Genomic DNA, 23,037 nt, shown 5'->3' with positions numbered 1-23,037 from the left:
GCATATTGATTTTATTTATCTAACACTAGGTTTTATTGTTGTTTTTATCCTTAAAATATGACTATTTTGGAGTGTTACTTTTCTGTGTTTTCAAATTTGGCGAATACAATTATTATGTATGAATAATTATTTACGTATACGACAAAACTTGGCAAACTGTCTCGCGAATAATTTGCCTAAAATTATTCAATGACGTTTGTACCTAACAATGCCAGAGCCAAGAATCGATACGCCCTCGAAGCAGGAAACGATTGAGAACCGTCACCGGCATTCGCAGAACCAATACCCTCAATGTCTGTCGGGGAATAATTATCGCTCGCATCTCACGGCGAAAGTGGGTCACACCTGTTGAGAACCGCTGGCTGTCGCTCCGAGCGGCTTTGGCATTGAGCCAGATTTCAAGCTCATTGTTATGGGACTAGAAGCTCCACAGGTGAATTTCGCCTGTGCAAATTTTATTGCAGCGTACTAGATTTGCACCAAACGCGTTTCAATTATACTTTTATATTTTCTTTAAAGAAAATAACAGCTAATTAGTAAAACGTTACTGACGCATTTTATATAAGAATAGTGATTTGTTAGCAAAATATTTTAAATTAAGTTAGATTAATTTTAAAATAAATCAAAAAATTAAAGCAATATCTTAAATTAAGTAAAATATCAAAAACTAATCAGTTTCAAAAGTTATAATAATGATTGCATTTAATTATTATGAAAATATTTATCTTAGTTATTTCAGATTTTTTTAATAAAATATAATGGCTGATCATTGTTTTCCGGTGAAGCACACAAGTTGTAGTTCTGTATATAATAAGCTGTGACTTGAATGCTTCTTGTACGCTGGATCTAGTTATGGGTATATTTTGTGTTCTAGAATTCTAGATGTTCTTTTTTAAGATGGCAGAGCTACCTGCTAGGCGCAATTAACAACCCCCTTCTGCGAGATGTTTACTTTAAGGGGAATGAAGCGCGACCTCTATTTAATGAAACTAGAGGTAGTAGCAATTAATGTCTGGTGTAGTTGCGGGTGTAATTAGTTTGCTAATACGGGATAATAAAGCCACAAGCATATGGAATATAGTTCCTTTTTATAATTATAATACTTTGAGATCTGATAAATATTTGCTCTTTTAAAATTCAGTGTGACTGAGGCAATTAAAACTTTCACGATAAAGTTTATTTCACCAAAGTGGCAGTAACACCATTTTGAGACAAAATATTTCTTGTAATGATAATATGCTTATTTGGGTGATAAATAAAATTAGGGAGCAGAGATTCCCTATCTTTTGGAGATTAAAATATTTTTCTTCATAGAAAATATTTGATATCTAAATATAAATTGATTTAGAAGCACGTCATATACAATAAATATGATTTATTTTAATACATTGTTTTTTCTAATAACTACAAAATATGTTTTGTAGTTATTAGAAAAAAGGCAAGCTGTTTTTCTCGAGTTTTTTTTAAAACCATTATATTATTTAATAGCATACTTGAACGTTTAAAATATATAAAGAAAATTAAAAATCGAAAAATCTTCTTGATACATCGATTTATGATTTGATTCATTGTCATATTTTTTTAAAGTTTGCCGTGTTTGTTATGTTGAACAAGTATGTCGATCAAATTGTTCGGCATATTGTAAATTTTATTCCACACACGACGTACTAGAATATTTTTTATATTACATTTCAACCATAAGCACGTAGCATTCATGAGCACTTTGATATTCATATTTAATCTTAGCACAAAAGTCGAAAAGTTCGTATTTGCAAACCCTGAGCTGGAAAAATTTCTTTTGTGAACAAACTTTTTTGTTAAACTTTGCAACATTGCCCGGGGCTTACAAAAATCAAGCGTCGACTCTGAAGAAACGGAACAAATCCGATCAAGTCTAAAAATGCTGTTTTTATTATTTGTTTATGTTTGTTCAGAGTCAATTAAAAGGTGTATGTTTTCGTAGTATGTAGGTCAGCGACCAGTCCATATTTTACTTTGAACTTTTTTCGACCATAAATAAATAATCAGGATCGATCGCGAAATCCGTTGACGTCCGATATATTGACAGTCTAAAAGGTAACTCGTCGGCTTAGATCAAATCTAACGTATCTCATTTTTAATGTGAATTCAGAAAACGAATTTTTATATTTGGATACAGTATACCTTTTTCACTGATATGTGAATTCCAGCTAAACACTTTGGGGAGTATCGCCGTACATGTACGGCGGTCGATTTTTCACTGTTTTGAGATACCCCAGATAGAAATAAAAATAATAAACTAAAAACAGTATAATTTTATAAAAAAAAAAATATTTAAATGAATGTAATTTATATAGAAAATAATATAATTAAATTAAAGAGTACGAAATAAATTAACATAAAAAAATATTTTATATTAATTTTATAAAAAATAGTTAAAACTTCTGAATTGAGATAAAAAAATCTACAAAATCCGAATAATATATATAAAATAAATTAACGAAATTTAATATTAGAAAAGTGTTAAAATACATTATTAAAACACAAAAAATAAGTGAAATAATTCAAAGCAACTAGAAATGCAATATAAAATAATAATAAATAAATAGCAACAGAAATAATTATAAAAAAAATATGTATAATTAACTCATTACTTAAAACACAAATAGTATTTATTGCTGTTATTGTTACTATTTTTTTGTCTTTCACTAAACGGTGACAAAATCTCTCGATGCGGAAATTTAAGTAGACCTCGTATATACAGATTTTGAGAAGGCCTTTGACAAGGTTTATCATGTGTTCATTTTGAAAAGAAATGGCGGACCATAAATGCTCGAATGATTCAACTCGGTTATTCAAAAACTTAAGAATAATACATAGCAAGAAAAAAATATTAATATTAAATGATACGAATCAGACCAGCTCCTCATATCTGGCATTAAATACATCAATGTGTACTACCAGCGTATTAACCTCATGAACGAGTATACTCGCTAAAAATATGCAATCCAATTTCCCCATGGACGAGTTTTAGTATTGACTTTGATTTACAATATGGACGAAACTCCCCATGAGTGTTTATTTATTTCATAATTATGGTTTTGACACACGCATATATAATGTTTAAATACACATGCACACATATTGCATTTAAATTTTATTTAATGATTAAATTGTTTATAATGCATAAAATAAATATTGATACATATTTAATATTAATATTATATATTAAAAATATTATTTCTAGTAAATACAATGTAAGATTAAAGTAAGCATATTTTTGGCAACTTTCCCATATCAATCAAATACATTAGATCACATTTTGATAGTAATAAAATATATTGTGAAATTTATGGGTAATAAAAGTGTCGTATTTTAGTTTTATCGTTGATCGTATTTTATTAGAAACGCGGTCAGCTAATAATGCGATTAAAAGTACTATACATTCAAGAATTCTAATTAACACGTGATTTATTATTAACAATTTAATAACCACAAAATTGCTGTAGTTGAAAGGCTTCATCCTGCTACTGAAGCCATATAATATTGATAATGTTAAATGTGTATAAAGGTTTCTGTAATTGACCTATTCAAATGCCACAGCTTAATGAATCTATTTATTTTCGCATCCTTTCTATGTGTATTCATAATAATACTAAAAATAAGAAAGGGTTTAAATTAGACTAAGCTTCCTATATAAAACAAGCACAAATGATACATTTAAGCTTTTGCGATATGCAGGATTATCAATGTCTATCATAAAAGTTTTACGGTATTTCATCCATATAAAATTGAAAGGGGAGAAGTGATCCAATACTTTTACTTTTAAGAGCTTTGGGTCTTCATACCTTTTCTAAAGTGTTCGTTTCTTAATTATAATATCGCTTATTCAATACTTCATATGTAATGTATTGTTTAAATTATATGTATAATATTTTATAAAATAACAGATTAATTACTCGTATGGCAGCAATTGTAATTTGTAATGATCCATAAAATATGAATAAATACAATACTAGTATTGTATTTATTACTATTTTTTAATGAATAAAAAAATCTGTTTTAATGATTCAAAATACAGTTTATTTCTAAAGATATAACCTCTCAATTCATACACATTATCTTCAAGCCGTCCCAATCTCTTCAATGTGTTTATGTACTGTTAAATCAGACTGGTATATTCTCGGCTAGCTGATAAATAGTTTTAGTAGGATTTGCTTCCATTTCTGCAGCCAAGACATCATCGTCTATCTTTGCTGGTTTATTCTTGATATCATAATTTTCCATTCAAACTATTTTATCATTGACATATATGGATATCAGAAATGGGGTTCAGATGTGCCCCATTACAAATATAACAAAATACGTTGTCAGGTTTCAATAACCAAAGCACGATTTTAAACCGCGGTATTGATTTTGACATTACCTAATATAAAATGCTTCTATGATTTATTTATATCCAACAATAATATTTTCGATGAGTTCTTAAATTATTATTATAAAACAATTTTTAAATAATAATAATATATTAATTAAGCACAATGATATATTATAGATATGTTACGCGATAGAAAAAAATGATAGCTCAACTGCCATAAACACACAATCATTGCTTATTTAGAAAGTATTCTGTACAAAAAAAATTATTGTCGTATAAAAAAGTCAATATTTAACTATTTTTGACCATTTTCGTGCGTGACTAGTTTTTTTATTATATTTTTTAATTAAAGATTTTAATCACAATAATTGCTTTAACTTGCTTAATCGTATTTTTTTTATAATATTGCACGAGATTTATATCTTTAATAGTTTTATTAATAGATTTAAATGCTTTAACACCTTTTTTATTACAAGTTAGAATAATATAATGTATGTGCTTATGGTCCAAAATATTATTATAAAAATATTAAAATTTGTACATTTGTAGTATGTATATTATTTTTAATGATGCACCAGTTGTAATAACTAACTGTTAAGTAATATATAATTCAGTAATGCTACGTGGTAAAACTTGGAATTTTAACAGACATTATACAAGCAGGCATAAAAAAATAATAACCCTTTATTACAACGAATCTACATACAATTGTGAAATAGTGAAATATCACACGTGAAATAGTAACACGTCTGAATCATATCAATAGATAGTTAATACTTGTTTTATATCAAATACCTATTGAATCTATCAGTATGATAATTCTTTATTTGATTTTTTACATTTGCATCTCTATATTTCAGCAACAAACTAATCAATAGACTCATATATCGTCAGCATTTCTACCAAGTTTCTCAAACAACACCTAGCGTGTTTGCTTCGTCATGCATGAACGAAATTCAAATATTAATTTCACTCCGGATAATTGGCAAACGTCTCTCCCCCCATAATGAAAATTTCATATATACGAGCTCGTTACATCGGGTACATGGTCGAAAACCGAACTCTTTGAGTGCAATCAAAATTGAGGTTTCACTGCTATCTTGGATATGTATTCCCTCTGTTTTCACTTCAGTGTTAAGCAAGAAAACAAGTTCCGCGGAAAATCTTCGATCAAATAAAATAATTAAATGGAATTGTTTCGTATTTGTGTTCATTATTTACTGTTCGATTATGACATTGTATCTTCTGCGTAGGTCGACAAAAGTATGTTTTCTTTTCGTGATTCTTAATATATAACCTCTCGCATACATAGAATACAAAATATCGTCATCATAGCGTTACGCCTGCACTACACTCTCTGGAAGTTGGCCAAGGTTGACCAAGGACGGAGAATATAGTGGGTTACTTCGGTCGAGTTCGGTTCTGCCCGCTCTAAAATCTCTCGGAAGTTGTCCTAGGTTACCGAGAACGAGAGATAAAGTGGGGGTAATTCAGTCAACTTGACCAGCTTCGAGCGCATCCGAACATTGTCGGCATTATTTCCGAGTCAAAGAGACCGAAGTCGGAACTGCTCTTTCGAGCGCGAGCGGTGAGATACTTCCCCTTTCGCTCTCGCGCGTGTTAAGCGACGAGAGTGAGAGAGATAATGATATGGTGTTTCGCAAACTGAAATAGAACGAGTTAATCGCTTAAATTTCAGTATGCGCGTAGGCGTCCTATGGTTAACACGCATGTCGAGCACTGCCTCGTGGTCACGTGGTCAAGTTATAATACCACATGCTTATCGGGGACTTCAACAGACTTACTGATATATTTGAATATTTTAGAGCACCAAAAGGGATTAATTATGTTTTTGATAGTATATTCTCCTAACAGATATTGTTATTAATTTTTTTTTTCATATACAATTAAATAATTAAAAAATAATTAGTGGTACTGGATTTTGTTTAAAAAAATCGTTTCGAATATCCTTATGTATTTTCCTAGATCGGTTTATATAAATGTCACACCATAACGAATTCTTATTTAAAATCGATGGCGACAAATTCTAGGATAGTCACAGATGTGGTGTTTGTATTCTGAAGTATCAATTTTATGCCTTATGGCATTTTGCAAAAGCCGACAAAGATTTTGCGTAAATTGAATATTTACGACCGAAAAGTTTTCACTGATATTGTATTTGTAGCGTAATTTTATTAATATGAATTTAAACATTGCGATTATTTGGCACATTTTTCGATCGCGCGCATATATGCCGGCTGTGCGTGACAGAAGCCGTCATCCGGATATCATTCACGGCCACCATCCGGACGGCATATGAAATTTACGACAGTGTGGTCGCTTACTCTAGGTCTCAGCCGACTTCAGTTCTAACTTCGGTTCGGACAACTTCCAGAGAGTGTAGTGCAGGCATTACAGTTCGAGGTGAACCATTACCTCATCCACGATTATCTTCCACCTTGCTCTATACATTTATGCTAAAATAACCAATTATTAGTATGTTTTCTTATAAAATTTACATCTTTATTAAAATTATTTACAATTTTAAGGAGTTCGGGAGGCATTACTTTCGACACCAGCACTTGACGATGGATTACACAGTACTAGTTAAAAAGTCAACATTCGTAACTGCTCGAATCTTTGAGGTTACTTCAAAATATACTTCTGTCATTGCTGGGGCACCATCTGTGCAAATATCAATAACCCACTTCTAATCTAAACCGTGTTTTATAAAATATTCGTTTATGACTCGAAATATTTCTGAGCTGGTTGCACATTTTGGTAAATTCCAAGCATTTAAAATTTCTTCATGAAATTTACCATCATACATATATTTGACAAACCCTATCAAAACAGCGCCATTAGATATATTAAGTGACTCGTCAATATAAAAATAAATATTTCGACCCATTTTGCAAAAACACATAAAAGGGCTCACCCGTCGCAATACATTATTGACTGTATAAGGTGCCGATCATTGTCTTTAAATTTTATAATCTTCAATATATGAATCACCTAATTGTACAAGCAGAATTTGCTCTTTTCATATTTCCAAAAGTAAAAAATTACCTAATTAATTTATTACCGTAATTGACGTAAAGTATTATACCATGCAAATACACTAAAATAAATAAGTATCATATGTATGTAAAAACATTCACCTACAATATAATTGATCATCCAATTGAAACATAATTTGAGTAAGTACAGCAAAAATTACATTATTTATTATGTTATAGAATGGTAAATAAAATTATTCAAATATTTTGAAATGCAAATTTTATTAAAAAAAAACTTTATTATAATATATCTCAAATTATAAAGTTTAGTAAGTATACATTTCTGTCGTATTAAATTTAACAAATTATACGAATTGGTTACGTATATTAAAATTTAATTTAATTGTAAATAAATAATGTTTTTATTGTATATGTTATAAATTGTGGGCGGTTTGGAAGGTAATTGTCGGCGTTGAATAATTTCTGAAAAACATTGTGTCTGTTTTTGTATATGTATTGTATGTATGTATATCATAAGTGTTCCTTCCTATAAATTAATTTTTGAGAATTTCTCGAGAACAAAAAAAAATTCTCATTTCTTTAGAATTATCAGATTTTTTTAATAAGTTGTTTTTAACCACTGCAATTTTGAAAAAAAGCATTGTCTTAATTCTGTGTAAAAAAATAGCGGTATTCATAGCAGGTAGTGATGAAAGAGACACAGATTTAAGATTAATACTTCGATATCATTGTTTGACAATATAAGTTTTATGACCGACTCTTACAATAAATTACGATTAGCACTCATTTTGTCGATCAACAAAAAAAATTAAATACAAGAATCAATGATGAACGAAAAGTTAATGTTTTAATGTAAATGCTATATAAATTTTACGATAAGAGATAAGATGTCATTTTATGCAAAATACGAGATAGAAAGTTAAAGTATTAATTAGATACATTAAGCATTATAATAATTTGAAATAAATAATATTATGTTTTACTATTTTTCGCGTTAATTTATATTATAATTTATAAAACATTAATATAATTTACATGCATAAATATTGAACAAAAATTTGGGAATAAAATTAGTAAATAGATTCACCGCATACAAATGTATATATTATTATATAAATAAACACTGTATATTACATATATATATAAATATTTTCATATATATGTATTTTTTAATTTATAATATTTTTTCAAATCCTCCAGATAGATTCTTAATGCAAAGTTGGCAAACTTTCGTTGGTTCCAAGTCGAAAGCGACATGGGAAAATTGGCATAATATGACTGGAAATCCAGAGAGAAGTTCTTGAACGGAAGTAGATTCCAAGTTAGAGTGAATTAGATACACTAGATTCGTTCTTATCCACATCCGATGTTCCTACTTTTGATTGTCTGGCCAATGCGATTATTCAGGCGGAAACAAATTTATTGTTATTGTATGTTAACTATTTGTAAAAATTATCTTTGCGTAAATGCTTGCACATATAATGCGAATCTGAGTACTTTTCGCACATTCCCCTGATTATTTGTATGGACACCGACTATCTTTGTTTAGGTCCATATGCAATCGGCAAACGCTTAGAATATATTTATGACCAATTTCGTAACAACATTTTTGGAGTTCCCGACAGCTTATTATTAAATATATTTAAAAAATTAATTAAAATTGAACTAATGATTTTGCTATTTAATAAATTATAATTACGTATGCAAATAAGATCGATACAAAGAGCAATTCACAACCATTCTAACATTTTTTTAATTATATAACTTGGTAATAATCAATCATTTATTCTCAAGCATAAAACTTAACTAAGAGTTTTTAATTATAAAAAATCGTTAAATATATTAATTAGTGTGCTTATAATTAACACATTACGGTGCGCAATTTTTGCGGAATTTTAAATGTATATATTTATATGTTATAACCAATGTGATATATTTTAAAATCTAAATTACATTATTTTTAGCCCTCAAAAGTCCTGACGATCGCTATCGATCTGACGTTATCGCTATCACGCAAAAACGCGTGAGCGGACCGTAATGTGTTAAGCATATACACGTACCTACTATAAAATCAATTAAATACAAAAATTTTATTTCAAAAAAAGTATAAAATTAAATTTTAGTACTATATAATCAATAATCTAAACTTTTGTTAAAACCTAAAACTTGATTCTCAAATTTTATATTTATATTTTTTATTACAAATCTGACCACCATTATTTGACTTAGAGTCACTTTGAATTTCTGTATTTGTTTTATTTTGCCACTGCCTTCGAAAGGCACTAGAAGTTAGTGACCATGGAACGACGCATATGAAATCCGTGTTGTTGGTCTCTTGCCGACAGTAATTTTGGATATATTTGTAAAGAATAATATCATTTTACATTTTAAATTTTAAAAAAGTATTGCTTTATTATGATATATTCATATATACAATTATAATGTAGTAAATAATATATTGCATATGTATTAAGTCAGAAACCAATGTTTATTATATTATATTTTGAGCCTGCCTTAAGCACTTATTATTATACTGAATATCAAACATGTTTCTGTTTTGATAATTGATAAAAAAAATGCACAAGAAAATCTAATAATATATAATAATAACAATAACCAATAGTTTGTGTCTCAATTATGTGTCCATTATATTATATCTAAAATTTTGATATTTTTCTCTCTAGAAAGACGTTATTCCCACAAGACACCCACTACATAAAAACATAATTTTACATTATATTTTATAAGTGGTATTTCACATTTGACTTCTCGTTGCTATCAACCTCGTCGAATAGCTCGTCTTTATTGAAATTTGTCGAACGAATTCGATTTACGTACAAATACTTTAAACCAATCAATTATTTCTCTACCGCTACACGCCAAAGCTTTTAACCCCGCCACATTTTTTCTACTTATCGAACTGATGGCATAACATCAAATATGATTGCATAACATTTTAATATTAAGGCGTACAAAACATCAGCTTCAACATCAAAATGTACGATTACGACTTAATCAAATGTTAAAATGTTATTGCTTTTGTAGTCGCGACTATTTTGACCGCAGAAAATTATGCAAAAACACAACTATGATACCTATCGAGCTACATGTATGAATAATGATATTTTATTTTATGCACAGTAGTGAGAATTTTATTTTATTTTTAAGAGACTCAATAGCTTATCTAGAAAAGTCAGTGAGGTTCACTTATTCGCGCAATGACAAAAATTGAAAAGCACACTAGTTTGAATCAGTAAAATGAGTCATCTTTCAAAGTCTTCTAACTTATCCAACTCAATTTCTTATGCGCTTCTGAATTATATACCTTCACATATATAGATAAACATTCGCGCGAGATGATTAATAACCTCGTCGTAATTTCATTTTCACTGTCGAGTTTTGTTGACTGAAATTCGGCGAAGTTTCAGCACTTACACAGTACATTATTTCTGTTTTATTCAATTAATTAGCATAATGCACTGTTTTGTGTATGGTAAAAACAACGACTCAAAAGTTCAAAGAGTTTGGTAAAAGCGAGAAAGATACTTTGAAAGCATAATTAGCGATGTTGAAAATGTGACTATGAAACTAATTTCGAATGTAATTAATAACACCGATCAAATCGAGCGGTTAAATTTAACTGTGCGACTTGAGTTTACGATAAATTAGGATAGTAGCAGTATTTAATTTTCATTGTAAATTTTGTGATTTAATTTTTATATTTAACGGCATTATATATTTTTTTAATTTTCCTTTGTAAGTTGACATACGTAGAGCCAGTTTCTCTACTACTTTTATTCAATATTTCATATAGATTACATATATACTATACATCAACTCAATGCATTTATATATGTACATACACACACATGGTAAGAAAAATATTTTAAAATATAACTCTGCCGCACACCTAAAGAGATGTGCATAGTCTCACTCTAAATTATCCAGCTCTTCACAGTTATCGCCTAAAGTATATTTTTATTTGGCAAGACGATTCGCGTAGGAAGAGCGTTTTTAAGCGCCTACTTCGTGACCGTGACGGCAAGAATAAGGGACGAGATTGCGACTTTCTAATGTAGTGGTCTTCAAAGTGGGGTAGGTGAACCACAGAGAGTTCGCAAGTCGACACACGATCGTAAACATTAAATAAAATAGAAGTTGCTGCTGAATTTGATAGCAAATCTTTTCATCAAAATAGTTTGGAGACCACTGTTCTAGGGCACTCTAAAGCCCCCAACGAAAATCGCTGAGCATCTTTAAAAACGTTACGCCAAGAATGCAATGAATTTAATAATATTATCAAATATGTAAAAGGAAATAAGATACAGTTAAGAATAGGACCCGTACTCCTTCTTGTAGCTATCTAGACATATTCTTTGAATCCTCTCCAACAACAAGGGATATTTTCCGCTGGAATTTTAGACAATGAAGTCATAGTCGAGATCGATGCCTTATCGTAAACTTTGGCGATATACATACAAAATCTTTGTCATTGACTTAATTATTTATGCTTAAAACATTTTCGCCTAGTTATGACGAGCAAGAGGAGATTAATTTAAAATGAACAAAAATACATTTGATTTAGGTAAATTAACTGACAACCACCGACGACTACTATTTGTGGGTGATACCGTCCACGCATTGTACGGCAGACGAAACCAACTTTACTTGGCGATCTCCGCGAGTACTATTATGCGTTTCCATATAAATTCATAACATTCCCCGCTTTTTCACTTATGACATATTTATGGTAAGAGCCATAACACATTTTTTCCGTTAATGATATGTTTGGCTACCATAAAAAAGTTAAATCGCCGTACATGTACGGTGGTCAATCTTTCAATGTTATATATTTACATATATAAATAAATAAATAAAAAACATAATGTGTATAATACTGTTTCAAGTTTGATTTAATGTAAATGATTTATATATAAAATAAGACCAATCAATTAATTTATTAAAGAGTACGAAATAAATTAATATAATAAAAAATGTATTAAATTAATTTTATAAAAAATATTGAGAGCCTCTGAATTCTTATAAAAAAATTCATAGAAAAGTGTTGAATTAAATTATTAAGACATACTAATAAAAAATGTAGTAAAATAAATCAAAGCAATAAAACGTTGAAAATTATTGATTTTTTCTATAATTCTCTATAAATCCAATATAAAATAATAATAAATTAACAAAAACAGAAATAATTAGGGAGAAATACGTAAAATTAGCTCACTCCCAGGTGTATACTAACAAATGTGTATAAATTAACTCACTACTCAAAGGGTTAACACGTTCTTCACTTGCTGGTATATATATTCTGGCCGTTTACATCTAATGCGCGTATATTAATTTTATTGTACATAAAGCTTATTCTAATGAGTGATATAACTAATTTTCGTTAAAGATGTCATTTGGCATTTGTATTTATTTTTTCATTTGTTTTTATATTGGAGTATTAATATATTTAATAAATATAATCTAAAACAAAACAACAAGTAGATAAATATGAAACTATAATAAAAAGATGTGCTCAAAATTAAAAATACTTTGTTTATGCAAATATTTTTTTAAAGTAAATACTTTAGAGTAAATTCACAATATTTTAGCAAAAAGTATTATAGTTTCATTATTAAAACACATAATAAATAAATGTAAAAAAGCATACCTCAAATCAGTCGTCGAAAACTTTGACGTATCACTATATGTGTTTATATTTCACCATTTTAAATGTATTAAAAACATGTTTATGGCATTTTATAATCGATTAACAAATATATTTAAATGCCAGTACAAATGTTATGGTCTTTAATAAACAATTACATATTCTGTAATAATTAAATAATTTGTTAAAATGTCAATTACGAAATCAGCAGTTAACTGTCTGATATTTAAAAATTAAAGCAAAAAGTTCAAAAAATATATCATGACCGCGTGTATTTTGTATTAAAGTTGTTGTTATTTTCGTTTATAAATTTAGCCCAGTCTTTCGCGCGATAAATTCTTCGGTGAACTTTGGCGAAAGCTCGCGCGAAATAGCTTCGCGGCTGTACGCCTCTGAATAAACTGAAACGGAAGTGCCGAAAGCTCGGCGCGAAGCTTTTTCACGCTCGGCAAAACTCGGCTACCGTCGGCAAAATTCGTCACTACATTTTTACAAAGCACCGACCGTTTGTAAATGAATTTGGATCCATAAATTTAATTTAAAACACTTATTCTCTGATACATCTAGGTATAAAATATAAATTAAAGTCAGTACATTAAATTAATGGTTCTTATTGCGACTCGTTTATATACAGTGTTCAGATTTCCGAAGTTTCAACCAAGTTTTACTAAAAATGTTAATAAAATATTTCTTGTGATAGACTTACAAATATCTACTCATTAAGCATAAGAACTGTATTTTTATTTAAAAATAATTATCTACTTCAAATGTCACTTTCTAAAGGCGTATACTTATTTCGTTGTTCTAAGATGTGATTGTAACTATTGGCTCGTTGATCGCTGCATGATTGTGATTGGTGAGCAAGGTTTGCAGCCCTGAATAATTCAGTCTTCTCCAATGAGGATGACGGTCCCCGGGTGCTCCCACCCGCTTCCTCAGGTCGTGTGTAAACCGGATTCGGCTCATTAGGACCTGAGCACAAGCTTCCCATCAGATGACAGGGCCGATGGTCCGCTTCCAGTCTCAACCTGGATTACCCCGATGAGCAGCCGCGGTTGGTTTCTCGGTCCGGAGTTACTGATGGTCTCCTGGCATTTTTTTGGAGACGGAGTAATACAAATGTGTGGTGGATTTTAGAAGAATTACATGAAAGAGTACGTTTAATTAAATTTAGACCAAATATTTTTAAGTTAAAATTTCGATTAGAAAAATATAGCAATTTCTCTACTATTATTACATTTTTTTCTAGCAAATTGATAAAATTTATTTTTTCTAAGTAAAACAATATTTATTTCATATAAATGTGTATAAATTTACGTTTTTATGTACATGTTTTTGTTATTGGCAACTCATATAAGAAAAATATATCAATTCACTTAAAGGTATTATTTACCACAATAAATTATATTTATAAAGTACCTAATGTTTTTCTATTTATATTTAATTTTATCCACTGAGCTATGGATGAAATTAAATATAAATTGAATGTTCGTAATTGTGAATCATATGTGATTGATTCACTTAGAGCTCGTCTATTGGCGATTATCCAACTCACCACACACATTGTTTTTTTTTTCTTTCCTAGTCGGTGTTTCAAGTTCGTGGCGACATATAAATATAAATACGAATTGAAATATAAAGTCATAATGAAACTGCTGTTTATATAAGAACATTTATTCATTATGTAGACAAATAATAAGAAAATATTAATCAAAACTTAAACATTAATCGATAATTTTATGCTTTGTTTAAAATCAATATAATTCTTAATTTAATCACCTTCAACTTTACAATTGTTAAAACCATATACATATTGTTCAATACAGTTTTATCACAATGGGTAGTTGCTGTTCATTCTATACAACAGCAGTTTAAATTTTATATATGTTATATGTTTATATAGTCTCTTGTGTAAGAATTGAAAGTTGTTGTTTAATTATTTTTTATAAGCATTTTAGCGGCGCGTTTTAAATTAATTTTAACAAATTGCTATAACCTGTATGATGTTAATATTTATTTTTAATTGTAAATATAAATATTTTAATTAAACGCTTCGCTTGTTTTTAATCTAGATTAATTAGTATAGCCTTCTAACATTAACATTAAAAATACTTTGTTATTTAAAAATTAAATTTTCGATTACAATCTGCAAACCAAATGTGTAATTTCGCATTTTCCTATTTTTTAGGAACAGTGTTTATATGTGTGTAAAAGAGAATATGTTTTTTTTTGTATAAGTGTATAAATTTAAATATTTAATGATCGCTATCATGAGTTTGTATTGTGCGTGTTCATTACACCTGTACTTTTAACAAGTCACAACTCACAAACATTGGTATACACATATATTTGTAATTGATTAAATATTATTTCTAAGCAAAAACGTTTGATTGAATACAATCTTTTAAGACTAAAGATAGATATTAATAATTCATAATGCCATATTTTATTAAAATAAGTACGTAGTTTAATACCTTATATTTAAGCACTTAATTTTAATAAAAATAACATATATTTTTCAATAATTTATTATTACAATATAATAAAATAATACATATAATTTAGAATTTTCAAAATAAATATCCATATAAAATACATACTACATATGTATGTATAGATAATTTATAAAAAGAACAAATAATTTGAAGTATTGATTTAGTCAATATATCAAAATCACAAATATTTGTATCACTAGAATCCTGCATAACTTCCGCTGCGTCTTTCATCGAAGGATGCATCTATCTCTCCCGTCTCACGGTTCATGGTTATAGCCGTGACGGCTGCAAACCCTACATTTGGTTCAGATTGTGATATCTTATGTCCGATGCTCTCTAATCCTTTGATTATGTTCTAAAACAAAAATAAATGAATATTAATGTTAATAAATATTACTAGTAGTGAGACATGTGACGTGTAGAATCAATAACAGATATTAAAGTTCATATAATACTAAAAGATTTTATTATGTAGTAAATTTAATAAAATTTCATAATATATAAATAGTATATTCATGATTCATTCATAATTACACACACTATAATACACCTCATTTTATTATAAATGCGTGATAATAAGTTGTTCACCATAAAGACGTCATTTCACTTTTTTACAAGTGGGGTGGGGGAGTTGGACAGTCAAAGGTAATTTTTTAATATTTCCATTTCATTAAAATTTATAGTATTTCATTAAATTATATGCATTTTTCTAACCAAATTCAATGGTGTCCCTGTTTAAAATCCACGTCAAAAGCAATAAAGTCGTGCCGTCGCTATCGCAGTGGAATGGCTTAATTATATAGAGCTCATTGTAAGACTTTTAATAACAATATTACGACTTACAATAAATGAGAATAAAATGAAGCATATCTAAACCGAATTTTGGTCAATAGGAGAGCGTAAAAAACAATAATCCCTTCTCAGAAGTAAAAATTCCACAGCAAAAGCAATAAAATCATCGCCGTCTATGTCCTATTTTGCAACGGTCATAAATAAGGGATGCAATCGTAACTTTTTTGGATACTCTACAACCCACAAGTGAAAATCGTCGCATATAAATGGTTTGACACCACCCCTCAGCAACTTTAAAAAGTGCTTACTTGAATACACTCTATGTTGAAAATACAATAAATAGTATCCTAAAATTCAAACATGGATACCATCTGTACTCCTTTGTAGAGAAATATGAAGACAAAGAAGCCACATTCAAGGATGCTATGAACTAACGTACCACACAGAATGTGAATCGGCAAAAAACATTAAAGTTACGCACTCCGTATAACGTAATTGAGCATCCTCGACGACTTATCGCAAACTTTGCCGTACTAACTTTCTATTCCTACTCGAGTGTCACTCCCAAATCCTAAACAGTAGTATTTCTGGTTATCACTTCTGCCTAAACTAATTCCGCTAGGCTAGAAGATATGAAAAGTGTAACAATGTGGCCCTTCGACCATCCTATAGCAATTCTAGCTAATTTTAGAAAGACTATTGTCATATTTTATTAATACCAAAATAGAAAACCATCAATATAGCAAAAAACTTATGAACTAATCGAACTATAAATATTGTACTTTGATATTATAATCTATTTACTCGAACGATACATATAATTATCATTAACAATTCAATAACTCACATTGTCAAAGTCGTGTTCGCATTGTACTTCCATAGGAAACAGTTGATGATGAGCTCTTGGTTCATGGATAGCTTCTTGCAAAGGTTTGTTTGATAGCAAATTCTTCATTATAATCTATACACAAAAATATAAATGAGTAATGGCTTCATAACTTAAATTTTTTCACCTTTTTAAACATACCAAAGCAACTTGAGTTGTGATCTTAGTTCCGCCGGCAGCTCCAATGAGCATTCTTGCGCCTCTTCCCTTCTGTACCACCACCGAGGGCACCATAGAAGACAGAGGAGTCTTTCCGGGCTCCACAAAATTATTCGGTGACGGTGGAATGCCGTACACATTCTCAATATTCGGGAAAGAGAAGTCGTCCATTTCATTGTTCAAGATTATTCCCGTTGACATTGATCGACGTAAAGCACCCAGACTGATATTACAATAAAAAAAATAAAGAAATATTTCACATAACCACATAATATTTATAAAATATGATGAATTACATGAAGTTGATGGTACTGGTAACGGAGATTGCATCTCCGTTCGGCGCCATTACAGAAATATGTGCCGTTCCATGATCTTCCACCAAACCAAAGTCTGCTCCATAATGAGTCCAATTGTTATATGTCTTATCATCCTCTATGAGACTTCTTATGTACTTGGCATGCTCCATTGATGTTAAATTCTTAAGCAACTGTAACAAAAAAATAAGAGAATCAACCATAACATCATAATTATAAATGTTTTTAATACCACCATAATTAAATGAAGCTATAATAGAGAAACATTATGCAAAATTCATCATTGCTGACATTTGACTTTTTGTTATAGTTACTTTTAACAAAATCATTCTTAAAACCCACCATAACAAGTGTGCTGAGAACACCAGAAAAACTAGAACGGAACTGTGAATCGTGAGGCTCACGATTATACAGCTCTGGCTCATGGAAAGCTCTTTAGTTTTTGAGTCTGTATATTTAATGTATCTTGCAATTTAGTAAAATAACTATTATAAGGATATATAGTCTATTTATTTTCAAGAGTCAGTGCGCAAGAACATTGTTTAACGCGTAATCAAAATGTGCTCTTAAATTTCTGCCTTGTGATTGGTCGTTCTCAATGAAACGATTGATCTTACGGCGAACGACCAATCACAGGGCAGAAATTTAAAAGCATGTTATGATTACGCGTTAAACAATGTTCTTGCGCACTGAGTCTTGAAAATAAATAGACTATAGTAGTAAAATAAATAATATTATGTTAAAACTAACCGGTTTCAAATAGCTCTCTGACATAAACTGAGGATCTCCCAATCCAGTACGCTTTGCATAAGCATATTTGAACACTTCGACGATACGGTGCCAGTAAGTAACACTGTTTTCGGTTACATCCATCTTTTCTTTCTCGTCGATGTTTTTCGGGACGACCCAGCCTCGCAAAGTGTTTAATATGAATGATAATATATGGCCGGATCCCGGCAACGGAACGGTGTGTAGTTGATGATCTTCGCCCAAGCTAATGCTCAATGGCTCCAACCATTGAGGTCTATTATAAAAAATAAACATTTTAATATGTATTTATTATAAAATTATTATAACATACATTGTAATTTTACATATTTTAAAAATAGGTATATTATCTAGGAATAAAATTTAAAAAAAATAATCTACAATTGTATTGCCCTACTTCAATTATTGTGCAACAATATTATATATGCCTAATAAATTAATTAAAACAATGTAAACATTTCAAAATAGGGCAATGAGAGTAGTTTTATATATAAATAGATTTGCTACTTCTAGAAGTATGATTGTTCAATAAATATTTAAAATTAATGTTGTATTTATATATAAGCAAGTATTTAATAAGAAATAAAGATGTGTATAGCTTTAATACTATAAATAGAGACAATTTAAGGATAGTTAGATATAAAAAAACGAGTACGGCCAGGGGAATATTGAACGGAGGTGTAAATTTGTATAAGAATATTCCTAGAACAATCTGCAAAAATAAAATATAGTGAATTTCCTCATATTCCTTATAATAAAAAAGTCATTTTTAATTTTTTGTTTATGTTTTATATGTATGTTTTTCAGTAAATTTATTTATTGTATAAACAATTATCTATATAAGCTAAATAAATATTATACACTAACCTGTAGTTCTTCATATCTTCTTCGGTTAGTATACCGTCAAAGCTTTTAACGTCCTCGACAAACGATTTAGTGAGACTGCCATCATAGAGAGCATCGGCTCCTTCTTTGGAAATAATTTCTAATGTCTTTGCCAATTTTAACCTCTTGATCTTATCGCCTTCGATCCAAACATCGTTGGTTTCTGGATTAATGAAGATTTCGCTGAAATAATATATACATATATTAGTACTTTATTAGCTATATAAATTATACTAGAAATATATAAATTAAAATTTACCCTATGGACTAATCACATGTGAAATATTAAATATAAATAAATAAAAAATAAATATCTAGAATCGCACCCATTAAAAAATAGTTGTATCTTATATTATTATATTTGTAAATAACAGACTGTTTAAAATCCTTCAAAGCAATAACACGTGTTAGTAATAATTTATATAATTAGACAGCATGTTATTATATATAGATTTAATATAAATAGTTTCATATATCTACCTATAGCCATCTATAAACATTTAAGTGTGCTAAAAAATTTAGCAAAGCTTAAAACCATTTATAAATTATTTAATATTACACTTTTAGAAGGTGTAGTATGAATATTTTAAAACTCTTTGATTACCTATTTTAACAACTATATGATTAATTGTATATATAGAATTTTGACCAACGATTCCTAATCTTATATTTAAAAAGAAAACTGATTAGAAATAAACTTTGGTCGGTTATTGATTATTTATAAAGAATGACTCAACGTTGAATCATTTCCTGGCAAATATTACGATAATCTATTTTAAGAAACAATTATAATTCTAAATGTCATACCTGAGGGAAGGTTCTGCTTGAATCTTTTCTTTCCTCTCTTTCAATATCCTCGCCAAATACTCGGTGACGTAGTGTCCTTTGTAACAAAGCTCAATGGATGGCTTGACCAAATCGGCCCATGGTAACTTTCCATATTTTCTATGCAACTCTTGATAACCGCGGAGCTCACCAGGAACAGCCACAGCTTTGCCGCCTAAAATTAAATACACATAAATAAACAGATAGATATAAAAGTTCATCAATGTTAACTTACCGACGGTCGTTGAAATTGTGCCGTTCTGGAACATATCTTTATGGGACAAGGCAGGAGCGACTTCTCTCGAGTTTAGCACTTCAACTTTACCGGTAGCTCTTGTGTAGACAGTTAACAGAAAACCACCTCCGAGTCCCATGCATTGGGTACAAGCCACTCCGTCGCAGAACATCGTCGCAATCGCTGCATCAGCTGCCGAACCATTTCGTTCCAAGATATCTCTACAATAGAAATGGTTCGTTTTATTTAATATTTGCTTTTCAATAAATGGATTGATTGAGTTTTACCTTCCAATGGCAGCGCACTCAAAGCCGTTGGCCGTAACAGCCGCTTTTCTAAACGGTTCATATCTTAACATTCTTGCATTAATTTTTGGTGATATTGTAGTAGTTGTTGTTCCTGTGCCGTCGCCTTCATCTTTTGCAGGTTTTACTAAAAATACTATCAATAGTACTATAACGAGGATGACTATGATAGTCGCAATGAATGATACAATTTTCCATATTAATTTGCAAGCACAACACGCGCAGGAGAAAATTCTGAAAGATAAACATAAACACATATTTATTTATTAAGAAAATTTAACAGGTTTATATTTAGTCCCGAAACGAAATCGAATTAAGACAGATATATGTATATATTATAGTAAATAGTGTCCACATATATTTACTTCATTTTTTTGAGCAACTATAAAATATTATGTTCAACACTTTATTATCTAGAAGATATACTGCTAGCTAAAGAATATTGCAGTGTTTATTCAAGAACAATTGAGAAAAATTAAGTCAGATAATTGACTTAAAAATGTTCACTATATAATATATTGACCGATGTAAAATTTCACCATCTGGATGACTCAATAAACAATTTAGTATTATAATAAATGTTTTTTTATGTTATAAAAACCTTTCCCTACAGATCACCACTTTTCTGTTTAATTAAAAGTTGTTTTATAGATTACACAGCATCTAAAAATAAATATGTAATTTTATAAGCCAGCACAACAAACCAGTGGAATAAGTCGGTGACCGAGACTTGGGTTTAAAACCCATATAGACTCTAGTGTTTGCCAACTACTATCATGTCGAGGAAATCGGAATTATTGTAGATTGAATTAGTGTAGTCGATTGAGATTGTTTATATAAATATATTAATTGAACATACATATATACTTCTCATGTATAAAAATTAGATGTGTTGAAATTGTAACACCAATGTTTTATTAAAAATGTGGTCAGGATTATTTACAATGACAAAAGTAATTAAAAATAATAAAACTTATTAATATTGATGAAATCATTAAAAATTTAAGAATTTTATTAATTTCAAACTTATCTCTGTCACTAGATTTATCTGGTAGCAATTTGAATACATCACTTATCAGATTTCCAAATCTGATAACTGTCGTATACGATAGGATTATGATAATAATAATATTAGATTATTAGAATTATTTCAATTAATATTATAGGATTATGATAAAAATAATATTTGTACAGATGGTCTTAGAAAATATAAGTAATACATAATAGTGCCATTTATAAATATATAAAAAATATTACATAACATTTGTCATTCATTTTTATCTATTTCATACAAATAATTGCTGCTTACGAATTGTTTGCTCTTTTATTATATCTGTCCTCGTTATTAATGATGAATTTTCATGACATGTTATCTATTGTAACAGACAACACGAAATTACGTAGATTAGATAGCGAAAAATTAAAGGCTAACTCATACATTAAATCAATATATTGATTATTTTTTTTGCAATTCGATATTTATTAGAAAAATTCTCATTGAGAAGATTTGATCTTTTAATTGAAAAGATTTTATGTAAAAGTTTACAATCACAAGATTAATATATTTTTTTTTAAATGATAAATTTATATAGACTGATATAAACGACTTTTTTACTTTACTTGTTAAATATTATTACAATAAAGATAAGTTTTTCATCAGATTTGAGCTGATTTTGACAATATGCATAATCGCTGTTAAAATAGCCAATTTTCAAACCTTTTTTACTTATCATTATTATTTTGTTTTGATAAATTTACTTACCCCGCTAGACAACCACAACAACACATGTTTGAAAAATATAATTACACTCGACTGTTATAAAAATTTAACATATATAAAGGCTGCCAAAAATTTGCTAGAAAACACTGCAAGTGCGAATCAATCGCTTGAACTTGGCTTTTATATTATACATAGTTGACTGTAATCTAATCATATCTGTGAGATATGAAAAACTCTGATATGAAACATTAGAATGTTAATAATATAAGTTAAATTTGTTTTGTTTTATAACTTTTTATAATGTGTTTATATGCAAAAATATAGGTAAAAACTCCATAACCGATTGAAACTAAAGATTTAAAAAAAGTTATTTACATTGTAAGTATTTTGGTTAAAAACTGACTTTTATAAACTTCAAAATTAAAAATCGTGAGAAATACGATTGAAATTAATGGCAACCGTTTGCTACCCGAAATTGAATAACGCCGTTTCTCGGAAGCACAATAAAATTGGTTTCTAAGAATGATAAAAAGCGTGACTTACGGAAGGGAGTGATGACGTTATGAGTATTTTTGAAACAGTCGGAGTGACCTCTTTTTTGAGTGCCCCTA

At 29.3% G+C, this 23,037-nt stretch overlaps 2 protein-coding genes across 3 annotated transcripts in view; both read right to left on the bottom strand.

Moving 5' to 3' along the window:
* LOC148239179 (uncharacterized) overlaps positions 1–13,809 on the bottom strand; it is a 138,744-nt gene extending 124,935 nt beyond the window's left edge. Inside the window, exons 1-2 of one of the 2 annotated variants that reach the window (XM_088191750.1) lie at positions 13,309–13,809; positions 13,046–13,205 (exon numbers count right to left, since the gene is read on the bottom strand). The gene's annotated coding sequence lies outside the window, so the exon portion shown is untranslated. Of the gene's footprint in view, positions 1–13,045 lie in introns of both variants that reach the window. The other variant, XM_088191741.1, reaches the window with a different exon arrangement.
* A 1,855-nt stretch (positions 13,810–15,664) lies between these two features.
* On the bottom strand, positions 15,665–22,583 carry LOC148239178 (scoloptoxin SSD14-like). The gene is made up of 10 exons (XM_088185563.1): positions 22,469–22,583; positions 20,689–20,940; positions 20,402–20,622; positions 20,149–20,341; positions 19,324–19,524; positions 18,439–18,712; positions 17,671–17,861; positions 17,357–17,597; positions 17,177–17,290; positions 15,665–15,892 (listed from the first exon to the last, which is right to left on the bottom strand). The coding sequence occupies exons 1-10, from the start codon at positions 22,492–22,494 to the stop codon at positions 15,734–15,736; spliced, it is 1,872 nt and encodes a 623-aa protein (XP_088041689.1). The 5' UTR covers positions 22,495–22,583; the 3' UTR covers positions 15,665–15,733.
* Between the last annotated feature and the right edge of the window lie 454 nt (positions 22,584–23,037).

This window comes from Plectrocnemia conspersa, unplaced genomic scaffold (genome assembly GCF_051122295.1).
Source record: "Plectrocnemia conspersa isolate PC_06_02 unplaced genomic scaffold, ASM5112229v1 ptg000001l, whole genome shotgun sequence".
Taxonomy (NCBI): Eukaryota; Metazoa; Arthropoda; class Insecta; order Trichoptera; family Polycentropodidae; genus Plectrocnemia; species Plectrocnemia conspersa.
Note: the sequence above shows the minus strand (reverse complement) of the source record. Positions and strands in the feature narration are given on the sequence as shown.